The 18,139-nt window shown below is 40.6% G+C and overlaps 1 protein-coding gene across 4 annotated transcripts in view; it reads right to left on the reverse strand.

Annotated features, from left to right (window-relative positions):
* The window catches only part of LOC106611560 (glutamate receptor 2), an 81,217-nt gene extending 63,279 nt beyond the window's left edge, over positions 1–17,938 (reverse strand). For all 4 annotated transcript variants that reach the window (XM_014211905.3, XM_014211907.3, XM_014211904.3 and 1 more), the window contains exons 1-2: positions 17,521–17,938; positions 17,198–17,338 (exon numbers count right to left, since the gene is read on the reverse strand). In XM_014211905.3, coding sequence (XP_014067380.1) covers positions 17,198–17,338; positions 17,521–17,641 — 262 coding nt within the window. In that variant the 5' untranslated portion in view covers positions 17,642–17,938. The remainder of the gene's footprint in view (positions 1–17,197; positions 17,339–17,520) is intronic.
* Positions 17,939–18,139: the final 201 nt, after the last annotated feature.

Genomic DNA, 18,139 nt, shown 5'->3' on the forward strand with positions numbered 1-18,139 from the left:
TCTGACTAGGGACTAAATCAAGATTTGGCACATTACTGTGTTGTTATCAATCATAAAATATATTGAGGCAAAACTTAGAGACAGTAGGCTAGTCTACATTTAGCAAAAATGGAGCTCAATTTAATGAATATGAAATGGATTTCAATATGATTTAAATATATAGGTCTATGTACCCTATACTGTATTTATCTGTGTAATGCAGTCATCTCAGTTTTCATTTGATTCATCTTTTTATCCTTCACTTGTTTGTAATGATGGTATTTTTTAACTATGTATTTGTAGTCAACTTTGTTCTGAAGTTATCGGCAATCACAAAGAGACAGATAAACATCTTGATTGTGTGTTTAGTGGAGATCTTCTGTAGCTATATAAACTACAAAAAAAGCCCCAAAGGAGACACTTGGCTGTTCTACGAGTGGTCCGAGGCAGTCGGTAAATAAAGCATTTAAGTGCAACTTTGGGAACAATGGTTTTGGTAAACCGCTTACAGATTTTTACCAATGCTCCTACAAAAGGTTCTAACGATGAACTTAGCCTTAAGATGCTTTTGGGAAATCAGGCCCTGGGTTGTGCAGAGAAAGCCTGAGGACTTAACTTTTGGTTGAAGATGCACTGGCGCGTCTTTTCACTTGTGTGCTCTCCAAACTCACACTAGTTGAGTCGTTTGTTTTCACAATGAACATATTTGTGGTTGCTTTCACAAGTTAAAGAATATGTGTTAAATCCATATGCACTATAATAGTTGCTAGCGTTTCACCATTCCCTTACCGTTTATTGCAACATTGAAGGCATTTCTGATTTATGTTTGATACAGGCTACATTGTTACATTTTCATTTGCCTTTTCTTACCATCCTGAGTGGACGCGATGTTTATAGTGCACATGAGCGTTCGCAACACTCACAAGGTGGAAGTTGTTAAGATAATTTTATTTTGGTAAGATGTATTTGTTTGCTGTTTAGTCCTGGGAGCTTCTCAGTCTGTCTTGTCACTGTGAACATGTGCGATTTGATTCAGCGCACATAGATGTATGCTCCTGGCCTGTGTGCCAGAATAGGTGTGGCCAAATGTATTTAAGTGCCCATTTGGGTATGCTATCCTCATTTGGGTTTTGGTAATTGTTAGGGGAGGCTGTATTCGAGCCTGGTAGACTCATCTTGTTGGTAAAGACAGGTTTTGCGTGCTTATAGGGTTTTTGCTTTTGAAGACTACATTTTGTGTGCTGACAATTTAATAAAGTCAGCTGTTTTTATTGTAAATGTGTCACCATCACCAGCACTGTGCAATGAAAACCAACCACTTTTGTACGTAAACCTGCATCCCTCCATCTGAATCTTTGTCCTTATGACTGCTACAAGGCTTTTACGAAAAGTGGATTTGTCACTGTTTGCAAGCTGCAGCTAGCTGTAAGCCACCACCCGTTCCCTGCGCTGCCCTGAGTATGTGTCACTTATCTATACTGAACAAAAATATAAATGCAACATGCGACAATTTTAACGATTTTACTGAGTTACAGTTCATATAAGGAAATCGGTCAATTGAAATGAATTCATTAGGCCCTAATCTATAGATTTCACATGACTGGGCAGGGGCGCAGCCAGGGGGAGCTAGGCCCTGCGAATTTTAATTAGTTTTCCCCCACAAAAGTGCTTTATTACAGAGAGAAATACTCCTCAGTTTCAACAGCTGTCTGGGTGGCTGGTCTCAGACGATCCCGCAGGTGAAGAAGCCTGAGGTAGAGATCCTGGGCTGGCATGGTTACACGTGGTCTGTGGTTGTGAGGCCGGTTGGATGTACTGCCAAATTCTCTAAAATGACGTTGGAGGTGGCTTATGGTAGAGAAATCAACATTTAATTGTCTGGCAACAGTTCTCGTGAACATTCCTTCAGTCAGCATGCCAATTGCACGCTCCCTCAAAACTTGAGACATCTGTGGCATTGTGTTGTGTTACAAAACTGCACATGTTAGAGTGGACTTCTATTGTCCCTAGCACAAAGTGCACCTGTGTTAATGATCATGCTGTTTAATCAGTTTCTTGATATGCCAGACCAGGCAGGTGGATTATTCTGGCAAAGGAGAATTGCTCACTAGCCGGGATGTAAACACATTTGTGCACACCATTTGAGATAAATAAGCTTTGTGTGCATATGGAATATTTGTGGGATCTTTTATTTCAGCTCATGATACATGCAACCAACATTTTACATTTTGCGTTTATATTTTTGTTCAATACTGCACAGGCTGATTCCTGCTCGGAATTGAATTCCCCTATGGCACAGAGGGAAAGCTTAGTCTGTCTAATGTTTTTTTAAAGTAGCACCTGAAGCTATGTTAAGGATGGTGGGAACCCACCAATTGAATCCTAAACAGGAAATAGCCTCAAGTGAGAGTCAATGTGTCTCTCTGCCAACCAACCTCCCCTAACTCATACGTACATGCACACATAAATGCACACTTGGATATGACCCAAATATGCATGTCCCTGTAAAGTATGTGAAGTCTCAAAATTACACCAGAGCATACTATATCTGGGTATCAACCATTGTATACCATTGTATACAATCACCCTTTACACATATTATCTTTGTCTGTGGCAGATTGGCAAACATCCTCTCTCTGTCTCTGTCTCCCTCTTTCTCTAAATAAAGAACAATGTTATGGCAGCATGTGACATCTGTTGGGGCATCTATAACAGTCGAAAGACAGTTTTATGACAATAACAAATGTGCTACTACCATAACATAGCAGCAGAGTGAGGGTCAACATCAAAATGACAATATTTGCTATCTAAGAACACGAAACAGACACTTTTGGAAACGTGTCTTATATTTTCTCAATTTGCATCCTTGCCATTACACCTGAGATTAAAAATAATAATAATAATAATTTGGTCTGTTCTTTGATCTCTCAACTGGTGATGCTCATCGGGGGAATCTCATTTTTATCTTATCTTCCTTATTTATTTTTCACAATTTAACTCCACATCAGTAATCAAGTGTACCGAACGTGGATAGTATGACACATAGCTAGATGAGCAGAACCTAGCTGAGCTTCTCTCCTCAGCCAACTGTAGGCTGATCGTGCTCTTGTTTCGTGTAGCAGTGTGGCCATGAGGTGGCTCGAGGGGACCACTGAGGTTGAGTGAGGCATTGTGGGATTCCTTTGGGTCTGGGGGTCAGGGGCTATTCCGGCAGCTGCTCTGAAGCAGCACAAAAAACAGAAGACTTCAGTCCCTGACAACACCCACCCTCTCCCGTCCCTGTTTTATTTCCCTCAGTCTGTCGGGTATGTGCTATGTATTGGTTGGTTGTTTGGGTGGGGGAAGGAGGGTGTCAGGTTGAGAGGGAGGGTCTGCTATAGATGGCTTCACATGAAGAAGAAAACACCTCTATGGTAGATGTCCCTTGATTTCCTCCAATTACTTTAAACTGATTCTGCATATTAAACGAGAAGTAAAACCTCAGGAAACACATTGCCATTTCATTCCATTTTGCACATGAAACATAGATAAAACAATGATTTTCCAAAGCAAAGGCGTAAAGCAAGACCAGACCACACTATGTGGTTGTATGCACAGGCAATATTTAATTTAAAAAAAGACAATACTGTATTCAAAGCCACATTGATTCTCATCAAGCAAACCATGCATCCTTTACGCATAGGACCACAACACTGAAGCTTGTAGAGATGCTGTTAGACTACTCATTCAAGGGTTTTTCTTATTTTTTTCTATTTTCTACATTGTAGAATAATAGTGAAGACATCAAAACTATGAAATAACATATGGAATCATGTAGTAACCACAAAAGTGTTAAACAAATCAAAATATATTTTAGATTTTAGATTCTTCAAAGTAGCCACCCTTTGCCTTGATAACAGCTTTGCACACTCTTGGCATTCGCTCAACCAGCTACATGAGGAATGCTTTTCCAACAGTCTTGAAGGAGTTCCCACATATGCTGAGCACTTGTTGGCTGCTTTTCCTTCACTCTGCAGTCCAACTCATCCTAAACCATCTCAATTGGGTTGAGGTCGGGTGATTGTGGAGGCCAGGTCATCTGATGCAGCACTCCATCACTCTCCTTCTTGGTCAAACAGCCTGGAGGTGTGTTGGGTCATTGTCCTATTGAAAATCAAATAATAGTCCCACTAAATGCAAACCATATGGGATGGTGCATCGCTGCAGAATGCTGTGGTATCAATGCTGGTTAAGTGTTCTTTGAATTCTAAATAAATCACTGACAATGTCACCAGCAAAGCACCCCCACACCATCACATCTCCTCCTCCATGCTTCACGGTGGGTACCACACATGCAGAGATCATCCGTTCACCTACTCTGCGTCTCACAAAGACATGGTGTTTGGAAACAAATCTCAAATTTGGACTTCACTGGTCTAATGTGTATTGCTCATGTATCTTCACCCAAGCAAGTCTCTCCTCCTTATTGGTAACCTTTAATAGTGGTTTCTTTACAGCAATTCAATCATGAAGACCTGATTCATCAGTCTCCTCTGAACAGTTGATGTTGAGATGCGTCTGTTACTTGAACTCTGCAGCATTTATTTGGGCAGCAATTTCTGAGGCTGGTAACTCTAATAAACTTGTCCTCTGCAGCAGAGGTAACTCTGGGTCTTCCTTTCCTGTGTCGGTCCTCATGAGAGCCAGTTTCATCATAGCGCTTGATGGTTTTTGTGACTGCACAAATTTTACAGATTGACTGACCTTCATGTCTTAAAGTAATGATGGACTGTCGTTTCTCTTTGCTTATTTGCGCTATTCTTGCCATAATATGTACTTGGTCTGTTACCAAACATGGCTATCTTCTGTATACCACACCTACCTAGTCACAACACAACTGATTGGCTCAAACACATTAAGAAGGAAAGACATTCCAAAAATGTACTTTTATCAAGACACACCTATTAATTGAAATGCATTCCAGGTGACTACCTCATGTAGCTGGTTGAGAGAATGCCAAGATTGTGCAAATCTGTCATCAAGGCAAAGGGTGGCTACTTTGAAGAATCTCAAATATAAAATATATTTTGATTTGTTTTACACTTTTTTGTTTACTACAGGATTCCATATGTACTATTTCGTAATGTTGATGTCTACACTATTATTCCACAATGTAGAAAATAGTAAAAACAAAGAAACTCTGGAATAAGTAAGTGTGTCCAAACTTTTGACTGGTACTGTATATAAAATTACCTTTCATTCATATACCAACAAATAGGTTTTGTCCAAGCAGCACTCTCTTTAATGATGTCTTGGCATGTTGGTATGTTAGCTACTACTGCTGTATAGAAAGACTGTTTCATCCAATGAGCCAGGTTGCCAGGGAAACCAAACACTTTCCCTGTTTGCTTGCGCTGAATGTCACACATACTGTAAGTAATGTGTGTGAAAGCTTACTTCTTCAGTGTTGTCTGTTAATTTGTGCATATAAAAGGATGGAACAACAACAACATTACATACACAAGGAAAAGGGATAATGTATGGACATATGGGGAGACATTCCATTTAATTTATAGAAAGGCATACTGTGGACAACGTGACACTTGCACCCTGATGTTGACTGATTTCTGGCGTTCTGGGTTTGAGACAATATCTGTTGTCCAACGATTTAGCAGTGTTGATTATAACAATAAATTGGTTTGAAAGAATAAGAAACGGTATCCCATTGTTAACCTATATGTCCTGTGTTACACTTCTTTCTGTCGATTCTACCCAAAATAACCCCAAAGCCTTATTGGATATGATTGCAGTTACATTCAGGGCACATTGTCTCAATTATACCTGCTCAAATTGGTTTATCATGCATGCATGATGTAGCATTCTCATTTCATTGCTATGGTGCTGTAAAGACACCAACAACATATAATTGGTCAAACCATTTAACACACATATAATATATTATTTTCATGCACTAATGCTCAGAATAGATCACAACACATGGCTAGACACAAATTAAATCGTATGTTAATTCCAAAGGCCAATTTTCCCTTTGTCACCATGGCTACCATAGAGCTATACTAATCAAGTTATTATGATGTTGTATCGTTACTGAAAGTTGATTGCGCCATCGTGCATCAGTCATTCCACTTGTTGCGCTTTGGGTAATTTGAAGAACAACACCACCGATGTCAGGGAATGTTCAGGTGCGTAAGCCTTACAGAAAGACAAAGGAAACTTCAGTCTACTCATCTATCAATGGAGAGCTAGTCAGGCACCACGTTGCTATGGTAACAGTGGCGCAGACTTGGCTGTGTCGAGCTACTAAAACACTGTGAAATGGGTCGTATATGTCTCTGATATCAGATTTTTGTTGACTCCCTTTCCTACAGTACAAATACTGTATCACCCATCAACTTTACGTTACAGCAAACCATACATGCATGTGTTTTGGGTTAGTACAGGTGGATATAGTTTGACACTAACGTTTCAAGGACCAAATGAAAACCCTGAAGAAGGGTAACATCCATCCTTCAGGTCCCACTGCATTGATAAACAACATAAACAACAACTGGAATTGAAGTGTGAGAAGAAGCATGCTTCGAGGGCTGTCCTCTACCCCCTCTAACCAAGCCTTTACATGCATGCCCTGTCTGCCACCGCAACTGTGGTCAGTCGTACTAGAAGCCTTTTATTAGCTGGAACACATTTACTTCTAGAGGCGAGCGGAAATCGAACTGTCAGATAATTTATGCATCTCCCCCCACTCTCTCTCCTACTCCCAGTCACTGCTTAGCCACAGAAGGAGAATAAATAGGTCTTATAATAAATAGACGTAGGTGGGGGCGGTCAACTCTGAGAATGAAAGTACTGTAAAGCACTCGATCTCATTGTACTGGTCTGTGTGACATATCTACAAGCTTCTACATGTTTCTGAAGTCTCAAATGGAGGAAATCTACAGTACCTCTTCAAGAACAGAACACACACACACACACACAACCAGCCACCCTTTCTTCCCCTCGCAGCAGGTGCAATCAGAAATCTTTCCCCGCAACTAGTGACAGATACAACAGAGTTACCGCCTACCTACGGCATTGCAGGGTTCCACAGGAAAAAAACACCCAAGGTCTCTTTAATTGAATAGGATTGAATATCACTGTCAAGTACAAGGGGAGGGGAGCAGAGTGCTGGTTAGCTAAGCATATCGTGACAGAGGAGACCCCCCCCCCCCCCCCTATCGATTAGACCCCTTATGGTGGTTTCGGATAGGTATGAATCATCCTGTCTCCTTTAATGGATCTTGGTTGCTCGGCTGCACACAGATACCTTGTCTATCTCATATGTGGCATAACGTAAGCCTGTTTTAATAGGTTGCTTGAATAGAGAATAACACAATTCTCACAATTATTTTCTATGTGTGGCTGGGTTTCCATTGCCCAACTTCTCTGCCCATCATGATCTTTCACTCTGCGCTCTCTTACGCATGCACACACACACACACGTCATGTTTTTTGATGAGAACAGTTAGGGGAGAGTGGGCTAAGTTGAGTCATTTTTTACATTCATCATTACTCCGTCAAGGGAAATATATTTAAATATCTTTGTTAGAAATAATAATATATTTCAAGATGTTGTGTATAATCAGAATTCATGTAAACATTGAAGTTTTTAAAACATAGCTTGTCCAAAAAAAAGTGGTCTCTTTGCACCTCTTAAGCCTACAAATTTCTTCACTGAATGAAATATTACCACTACCTTTTGTCTTTTAATAATTTTAAGCATATTTTAACACAGGCTTAACACCTAATAACATTGTAATATTTTTTTGTGTGTTTTTTTTTTTTACACTTTTAACATAGGCCAGGCCCTGTTACCTCATATCCCAGCGACAATGGCTTGCATTATGCCTGGAAAGAAAACAATTCTATTTGATCAACTTGCCATTGGCTCAACTTACCCCAAGGCAAACATTTTGACTATATTAGCCCACACAGCTAAAAATATGCACTTTCATGCTAAGTTTAGGGCCTCATAATGAAGATTATAGAGACCCCAACTTTGGTTTAGACACAAGCATCATGAAACCTCTAACACAAATTAATTTGACTTGGTGAAAATCAGTTTTTTGGACCCAACTTGCTTACCACTTTTTCCATGTGGTTTCTTCCTTCACAGACTCCATGAATCGAGGACATCTTCCAAAATATACTGCTCAAAAAAATAAAGGGAACACTTAAACAACACATCCTAGATCTGAATGAAAGAAATAATCTTATTAAATACTTTTTTCTTTACATAGTTGAATGTGCTGACAACAAAATCACAAAAAAATAATCAATGGAAATCCAATTTATCAACCCATGGAGGTCTGGATTTGGAGTCACAATCAAAATTAAAGTGGAAAACCACACTACAGGCTGATCCAACTTTGATGTAATGTCCTTCGCCTGTTATGGCTAGGGGGCAGTATTTTCACGGCTGGATAAAAAACGTACCCAATTTAATCTGGTTACTACTCCTGCCCAGTAACTAGAATATGCATATAATTATTGGCTTTGGATAGAAAACACTCCAAAGTTTCTAAAACTGTTTGAATGGTGTCTGTGAGTATAACAGAACTCAAATGGCAGGTCAAAACCTGAGAGATTCCTTTACAGGAAGTGGCCTGTCTGACCATTTCTTGAACTTCTTTGCCATCTCTATCTTTTACAAAGGATCTCTGCTCTAACGTGACACTTCCTACGTCTTCCATGGGCGCTCAGAGCCCGGGAAAAAACAGAATGTCGTCATCCCAGCCCCAGGCTGAAACACATTATCGCCTTTCTCAAGTGGCCGATCAAGGGACTGTGGGCTTAGGCGCGTGCACTGGCCGCCCCCGTCTTTGTGATTTTTCCTCTGTTTGCCGAAAAGGAGATTCCCGGTCGGAATATTATCCCTTTCTACGAGATAAATTGCATAAAAATTGATTTTAAACAGCGGTTGACATGCTTCGAAGTACGGTAATGGAATATTTAGATTTTTTTTGTCACGAATTGCGCCATGCGCACGACCCTGATTTACCATTTCGGATAGTGTCTGGGACGCACGAACAAAACGCCGCTATTCGGATATAACGATGGATTATTTTGGACCAAACCAACATTTGTTATTGAAGTAGCAGTCCTGGGAGTGCATTCTGACGAAGACAACAAAAGGTAATCAAACTTTTATAATAGTAAATCTGATATTGGTGAGTGCTAAACTTGCCGGGTGTCTAAATAGCTAGCCCGTGATGGCTGGGCTATGTACTTAGAATATTGCAAAATGTGCTTTCACCAAAAAGCTATTTTAAAATCGGACATATCGAGTGCATAGAGGAGTTCTGTATGTATAATTCTTAAAATAATTGTTATGCTTTTTGTGAACGTTTATCGTGAGTAATTTAGTAAATTGTTAGCAAATTCCCCGGAAGTTTGCGGGGGGTATGCTAGTTCTGAACGTCACATGCTAATGTAAAAAGCTGTTTTTTGATATAAATATGAACTTGATTGAACAAAACATGCATGTATTGTATAACATAATGTCCTAGGTGTGTCATCTGATGAAGATCATCAAAGGTTAGTGCTGCATTTAGCTGTCTTCTGGGTTTATGTGACATTATATGCTAGCTTGAAAAAATGGGTGTCTGATTATTTCTGGCTTGGTACTCTGCTGACATAATCTAATGTTTTGCTTTTGCTGTAAAGCCTTTTTGAAATCGGACAGTGTGGTTAGATAAAGGAGAGTCTTGTCTTTAAAATGCTGTGAAATAGTCATATGTTTGAAAAATGGAAGTTTTTGTATTTTTGAGGAATTTGTAATTCGCGCCACGCCTATCATTGGATATTGGAGCAGGTGTTCCGCTAGCGGAACGTCTAGATGTAATAGGTTAAAACAAGTCAAAATGAAGCTCAGTAGTGTGTGTGGCCTCCACGTGCCTGTATGACCTCCCTACAATGCCTCGGCATGCTCCTGATGAGGTGGCGGATGGTCTCCTGAGGGATCTCCTCCCAGACCTGGACTAAAGCATCCGCCAACTCCTGGACAGTCTGTGGTGCAACGTGTCGTTGGTGGATGGAGCGAGAAATGGTGTCCCAGATGTGCTCAATTGGATTCAGGTCTGGGGAACGGGCGGGCCAGTCCATAGCATCAATGCCTTCTTCTTGCAGGAACTGCTGACACACTCCAGCCACATGAGGTCTAGCATTGTCTTGCATTAGGAGGAACCCAGGGCCAACCGCACCAGCATATGGTCTCACAAGGGGTCTGAGGATCTCATCTCGGTACCTAATGGCAGTCAGGCTACGTCTGGCGAGCACATGGAGGGCTGTGCGGCCCCCCAAAGAAATGCCACCCCACACCATGACTGACCCACCGCCAAACCGGTCATGCTGGAGGATGTTGCAGGCAGCAGAACGTTCTCCACGGCGTCTCCAGACTCTGTCACGTCTGTCACATGTGCCCAGTGTGAACCTGCTTTCATCTGTGAAGAGCACAGGGCGCCAGTGGCGAATTTGCCAATCTTGGTGTTCTCTGGCAAATGCTGGGCTGTAAGCACAACCCCCACCTGTGGACGTCGGGCCCTCATACCACCCTCATGGAGTCTGTTTCTGACCGTTTGAGCAGACACATGCACATTTGTGGCCTGCTGGAGGTCATTTTGCAGTGCTCTGGCAGTGCTTCTCCTGCTCCTCCTTGCACAAAGGCGGAGGTAGCGGTCCTGCTGCTGGGTTGTTGCCCTCCTACGGCCTCCTCCACGTCTCCTTCATGTACTGGCCTGTCTCCTGGTAGCGCCTCCATGCTCTGGGCACTACGCTGACAGACACAGCAAACCTTCTTGCCACAGCTCGCATTGATGTGCCATCCTGGATGAGCTGCACTACCTGAGCCACTTGTGTGGGTTGTAGACTCCGTCTCATGCTACCACTAGAGTGAAAGCACCGCCAGCATTCAAAAGTGACCAAAACATCAGCCAGGAAGCATAGGAACTGAGAAGTGGTCTGTGGTCCCCACCTGCAGAACCACTCCTTTATTGGGGGTGTCTTGCTAATTGCCTATAATTTCCACCTGTTGTCTATTCCATTTGCACAACAGCAGGTGAAATTTATTGTCAATCAGTGTTGCTTCCTAAGTGGACAGTTTGATTTCCCAGAAGTGTGATTGACTTGGAGTTACATTGTGTTGTTTAAGTGTTCCCTTTATTTTTTTGAGCAGTGTATTTGTTGAAATTACACATTTTGTGTATGGTTTCCTAGAAACAAGGGTGGCTAAACATACCCCTTTGGCTCCACTTACCCCACTCTCCCCTAATAAGAAATAAACCTACAACAGCGTCCCGATTCAAAGCGAAAAATTCCTCTCCATCAGAGGGGTAGTGAGCTCGGCATCCAGTGTTGCTAATGAATGCACCCCTACAGCAAATATCCCGATTAGAACAAACAGAATAAATCATATGCGTTTTCCAAATTGATCCAGCATCAAATTGACTATACAAATATTGTGATATTGGCGCTCCTGAATGGGGCAGCAGTCTAAGGCACTGCCTCTCAGTGCAAGAGGCGTTACTGCAGTCCCTGGTTCAAATCCAGGCTTCATCACATCCGGCCATTGTTGGGAGTCCCATATGGCAGTGCATAATTCACCCAGTGTCGTCCGGGTTTGGCCAGAGTAGGCCCGTCATTGTAAATAAGAATTTGTTCTTCAACGACTTGCCTAGTTAAATAAATATGACATTTAAAATATATCAAGACACTCTGTGGACATGGATTTATGGCTTGTTTAACACCTTCATTTCCACACCTTTTTAATGGAGTACTAAGGATTTCACTGCATTTAACGTCTTCCAAATTCTGAGCTAAATGGTGACCAGTGCATATTAAGGGGTAAAACCAGACAGAGAATTATGATGCATAATGAATATGCTGTTGCTGAACCCATAGCTATAGAATATATTTCTATGACTGAACCCACTTATGGAATGCATTGTATTACATATAAGTTGCTCTGAACACAAACATCTACCAACTGACTAAAATAAATATACGGCCTATGATCTGTCCACCACACTTGTACCTCTGTAGCCTGTAGCCTACAAATGTGACAGAATTGGAACAGGTGAAGTGGGCAATATTAACCTGGTACTAGATTTGCTTGTGCCATCTTGCCAACTGGGACTAGGCAGGACAACGTGTCGAGCATTGTTTTTACCTTGTGTTGTAGATGCTGTTCTGAAGTGTAGCTATTTATTATAATGAGAATAAGTCTCAGATGTCAAGGACTGATGGTACATAATCATAATGGTGCTCCATCTCTGCCATCTCCTTGGAAAAGAAGTGCTCTGCCTTCAGAATCTCGATTGGAACAGGGACTGTGAGTAAATAGTTGTCGCTACAGTGCCTTCTGCCCTCGGGTGTACCGTAGCCTACCTACAGTTTGATAAAGGATGAACGATAATGGATGTGCGTAGGAGCCAGGAGTGTTTTTTTTTTTAATCAGGTCCTAGATCAGATTAAAGATCATCTTTATTTGAATGAACACATCAAGATCGCTCCTGTTGATGTGGTGCTGAACTAGGAATAGGATGAAGTTGACGCTGATCTGTGACTTTAACTTGAGCTACAAGTTATTACAGAACACGGCTGAGTCCTCTCACTAGTTGAACATATAGTAGCAGCCTACAAATGCAAGAAAGCAATAACATCAAGCTCATTATTGCTTTGCTAATCTAACTTTCTTTGACGGACAAGTTACATACAGTGTATGCACTGTGACTCCATATAGAGCACATCAACGTGAATAGACTTGACCTCGCTGCCTCGGATGCAGTGAGCGGGCTAAGCAATGTGATATGAGACAAGAGGAGACGACTTAGACTAGACTTGAAGTCTTTGAACAAGTGTGTAATTGATATTTCAGCTCTGTGTAGTTTAAAAAGACAAGCCACTTACAGTATGTGTGGATGGAGGATTATTAAAAGGAGAGGAGTTTGTGTGCCAAATGGCACCCTATTTCCTATGTAGTGCACTACTTTTGGCCAGGGTCCATAGGGCTCTAGTGCACTACATAGGGAATAGGGTGCCATTTTGAATGCATTCCAGGTTAAGGAGAGTATTCAGGGCAGGCTAATGTCCACAGAGGGCTGTCTAGCCTCGATTTATGAAAGGCCCAACTTCCTAGCCTACTTAATAATAGGGCGTTGGGCCTCCACAACCCAGAACAGCTTCAATACACCATGGCATAGATTCTACAAGAGTCTGGAACTCTATTGGAGGGATGCAACCCCATTCTTCAACAAGGAATTTCATAATTTGGTGTTTTGTTGATGGTGGTGGAAAACGCTGTTGCAGGCGCAGCTCCAGAATATGTTCAATTGGTTTGAGATCTTGTGACTGAGATGACCATGGCATATGGTTTATATCATTTTCATGCTCATCAAACCATTCAATGACCACTCGTGCCTTGTGGATGGGGGCATTGTCATCCTATGGGGGCATTTTTATTGTTTTTATGTCACCATTATTTTACCAGGTAAGTGGACTGAGAACACATTCTCACTTACAGAATTGACCTGGGGAATAGTTACAGAGGGGAGAAGAGGGGATGAATGAGCCAATTGGAAGCCATGGTAGACAAAATAATGACCTGCCCAGCATTTCTAATACATGACCCTAAGCATGATGGGATGTTAATTACTTAATTGTGTGGAAGCACCTGCTTTCAATAGACTTTGTAGCCCTCATTTACTCAAGTGTTTCTACACTGAACAAAAATCTAAATGCAACATGTAAAGTGTTGGTCCCATGTTTCATGAACTAAAACAATAGTTCCAGTAAATGATCCATACGCACAAAAAGCGTATTTCTCTTTAGTTTTGTGCACAAATTTGTTTACATCCCTTTCAGTGAGCATTTCTAATTTTCCAAGATAATCCATCCACCTGACAGGTGTGGTTTATCAAGAAGCTGATTAAACAGCATGATCATTACACAGGTGCACCTTGTGCTGGGGACAATAAAAGGCCACTCTAAAATGTGCAGTTTTGTCACACAATACAATACCACAGATTTTTCAAGTTTTAAGGGAGCGTGCAATTGGCATGCTGACTGCAGGAATGTCCACCAGAGCTGTTGCCAGAGTTGAATGTTCATTTCTCTACCAACGTCGTTTTAGAGAATTTGGCAGAACGTCCAACCGGCCTCACAACCACAGACTTCGTCTGGTGGCGATGGGGTTATGGTATGGGCAGGCATACGCTACTGACAATGAATACAATTTAATTTTATCAATGGCAATTTTTATGTATAGAGATAATGTGACGAGATCCTGAGGGCCAACTGTATTCCCAGTCATGTGAAATCCATAGATTAGGGGCTAATTCATTTATTTCAATTGATTGATTTTCTTATATGAACTGTAACTCAGTAAAATCTTTGAAATTGTTGCACTTTGCATTTATATTTTTGTTCAGTATATTATTTTGGCAGTTACCTGTACATCATAACGAGGTCAGATGCAGGTAAATGTAGGAAATTACAATACGATGAGTCAACCGGACAGATAAGGGACTTTTGATGGGTTAAATCAACAATTTCTCACATGCAACATTGTATCTCTTCTAGGAGTCCCCAGAGAGGGAGTGTGGATTCTTTTGAAAGAGGTCACACACAGTGGCCTTCTCCATCCACTCTCCTGGAGTTGGCAGCAGATCCAGAATGTACCAAATGCACTCGATGATGGCGCAATGTAGCTACGGCAGGTGTAGGTTCTCCTGGCATTGCTTTCATACATCGTAGACGTACCACTCTGGCCCAACACGACTTTCTTGAATAAAATTGTACAAGCTCTTGTTTTTTCTTATGGTCACTATAAAAGCCTAGCCAACAATATCCCAGTAAAGGAATTATTATCTGATTCATTGCATAACCTGTACAAAATTGTGTGACATTTTCTCAATCTACTTCATTATGAATCAGCTTATCCCACAAGGCATACTTGTAAGGGAAGCTTATGCCTTCAATTTGGCCTGGATTCTACTGTACTTTGGGCTACTATACAGCTTGGTGATTTAGCTAATCAGAGTGCATTTCATCTCAGGGATATCATTCGTTCTATTCATGAAACATGTCCCATTGACTGGTTACATTAGGTGAAACAATGTACAGCAAAATTATCAATCTAATTTTAATATGGCTTCTATAAATGTCTCTGTGCCCAGTTTTAATGGTGCTTTCTCATCTGAAAATGTATGTTTTAAATATGAAGGGAATTACTCTAATGCCTTCTAATGTATAGTGTCATCTATTGGATTAAAAGAGTAGCATATACAGTCAAATGCTTGAGAAGAGCCACTCACTCTCTAATAATATATGTTCACATACAGGAAACACTATTTTACATGTTTTATATATATATCTGTATTGTATTGCTAAATGTGCTACCAATTATTATGAGTGTTTTTTAACATTGGTTTACATGAGTTTGAATTGGTCCATTGACCAATTCGTTCACTAAAGGCAAGGTTATCACATATCTATCACAGGAGGCTGGGGCAGGGAGGACGGCTAATAATGGCTGGAATGGAGTGAATGGAATGGTATCAAACACATGGAACCATGTCCTTGATACCATTCCATTCCAGCCATTACTAGGAGCCCGTCCATCCCAACTAAGGTGCAACCAGCCACCTGTGAGATCTATTGTCCCTATTTTTTCAAATAAATGATGACACCTATCAATAATAGGCTACAGTAGGCCTATGTCCAAAGAACATGCTTTCAGCATTTTCCCTACCGAAGAGTTTAGAAATAATTATCCTAAAAGTTACAACTTTTTTAAAGTGCATATGTGCATAATAAGTGAGGCAAATGTGTAAGTTACAATGATTCCATCTGCTTCTTATTTACAGTAGACTACTTACTGAATGAAGCCATATGTAACCCTACTGCATAAGAACAACGTCTGACGTAACAGTTATGGGGATTGATGTTGTAGCTTAGAACCCAAGCGGTGACTGACACGTCGCTGTTCTCTTGATCCAGCGTCATCAGGCATCTGACGCGTTGAGGTTCTTCAACACAACAAGCTTTTATATGGAAAGTGTGGAAACGGTGATTATAATCAATGCACATGGTCTAAAAATATCCTTGAGTTTTGATATAATATACCTCAGAGACGTTTTTCCAAACGAACTGTCGCTTGGCAACAGCTAGATGAAATGGGGAGCCCACCCATTTTAGAGCGGCGCTCATTAATAGCTCAGTGAACAGATCAAATCGAACCTATTCTTTTAAGTATTAAATATTGTCAGTTTATATATATATATATATATATTGTTTCAGTTGATTGTTCTATATATATATATATATATATATATATATATATATATATATATATATAGAACAATCAACTGAAACAATATATATATATATATATATATATATATATATATATATATAAATTGCGTTGAAGAACCTAATAACATAACGAATGTGGGCCAAGAAGTGGTAGGCAATAGGCTGGTCCAGAAGGCTATAATCTCCTCTCAATGCCCAGAGGGAATAAACCTTAATGATTTAATTATTACACTTAGCCTATCTTTCTCATCCACAGAACTACATGTAATGCATAGGCTACCTAATATAGATTAGTTCCTTTACTAAATACGCTTAATAAATGCCTATTAAATATGTTGAACAATAAACTCATTAACGGGCGTGAATGTATTTTAACCTAGGTTATGTCTATCATAGAGATGAAAAGCTATTGCAAATAGTGACAATAATTGACAAAAGATAATACAACTGTCTTGAATTTGATTAAAATACGAAATTACAATGGATACTCCCAGTGCCTACTTGTCATGCAAGACATTACGCGCGCCTGTGTCAATGGAGCATCACTATGACTTACTGTTACTATGGAAACCAACTTTGTCTTGTCATTTCTCACACAGAGAAGATGAACACTAATCCACATAATATCTTATTTTACAAACAGCCTACTTGTCCATGTCTTTCCACAACAGATGTGGTTTCACCGACTTAAATAAGTTCACAAATTACGCGCTAATTGAGTGGTTCCATGCACCGTTTCTAAGTAGCCTAATTGAATCCATCAATTGATAGTTCTGATGTGTTTTCTATTTCTATATTTGAAGGGGATAAAAAATTGATTTAATCGTTAACTTTGTAAAGAGACCTGAAATAGGCTACATTTGTTACTTACAACAATTGGTGACGGCAAAACTGTTTGCTACTTCCAGATTGTCAATATGGGGCGTCAATCTGAATTCGGGTGTGCCGAATTGAACCATTCCTATCCGAAATGCACTGTACTCCTGATCAGCACCCCTTGGAAAGAGTCCACCTGTAATAGAAACAATTGGACATCTCAATATACTTGTATATAGCATATTCCAAAATATTATATTGTTGATTTATTTGATTTAATTTGCATGACCAGCTTTCATAATGCATTGGCAAAATCACTAGCCTATGTTCCAAAAATATAGTCGATCCTTGAAATTAACTAATTTGCTTGATACATACCAATTTGTACACTTTGAGAGCCACCAAGCACCAAACCCCATAAAACGGGTAGAACAAAAACCGATAAATGCATTTCCATGAAAAAAAGTGCCCACATCCACCCAAGAATGGAGATATTCATTGTTTCTCAATAATAGTCTATGTTAGATCCGAAACATATCGGCGACTTGATGTCAGGAAAAATGCACCGGTGACTATTTTCTGCAGGTGGTTTTTTTGTATAGAAAATGAGGGCTCCTGCTCCAGGTCCAGCAGTGAAGGAATGCTATAATGTAAATTAACCGTCTCTTCCGGTCCTCCTCCTTGCGCTGTCCGCCTGCGAGTCGTAGATACCTCCTATAAGCACTGGAACAATGCTCGTCTCCGCTCCGTGTGCTGGAGATCCTTTCAGCATCATGGACAAGCGACGAATGTTAATGAGAAGCGTAAAGACACGAGAGGAGCCGAGCGTGCGCTCCACTTCAGTGCCTCGCGACTCATTACTGTGTGGATGTACATGTTTATTGAGCATGTATATAATAGATTAAATATGTGCCCTTGACTTTACATTTTTGAACCAGCTAGGATTCATGGCAAACCATAAGGCAATCTCATTATCTCAGGGGTTTGCTTCGTGTTA

Source organism: Salmo salar, chromosome 09, assembly GCF_965601325.2.
Source record: "Salmo salar chromosome 09, fSalSal1, whole genome shotgun sequence".
NCBI lineage: Eukaryota > Metazoa > Chordata > Actinopteri > Salmoniformes > Salmonidae > Salmo > Salmo salar.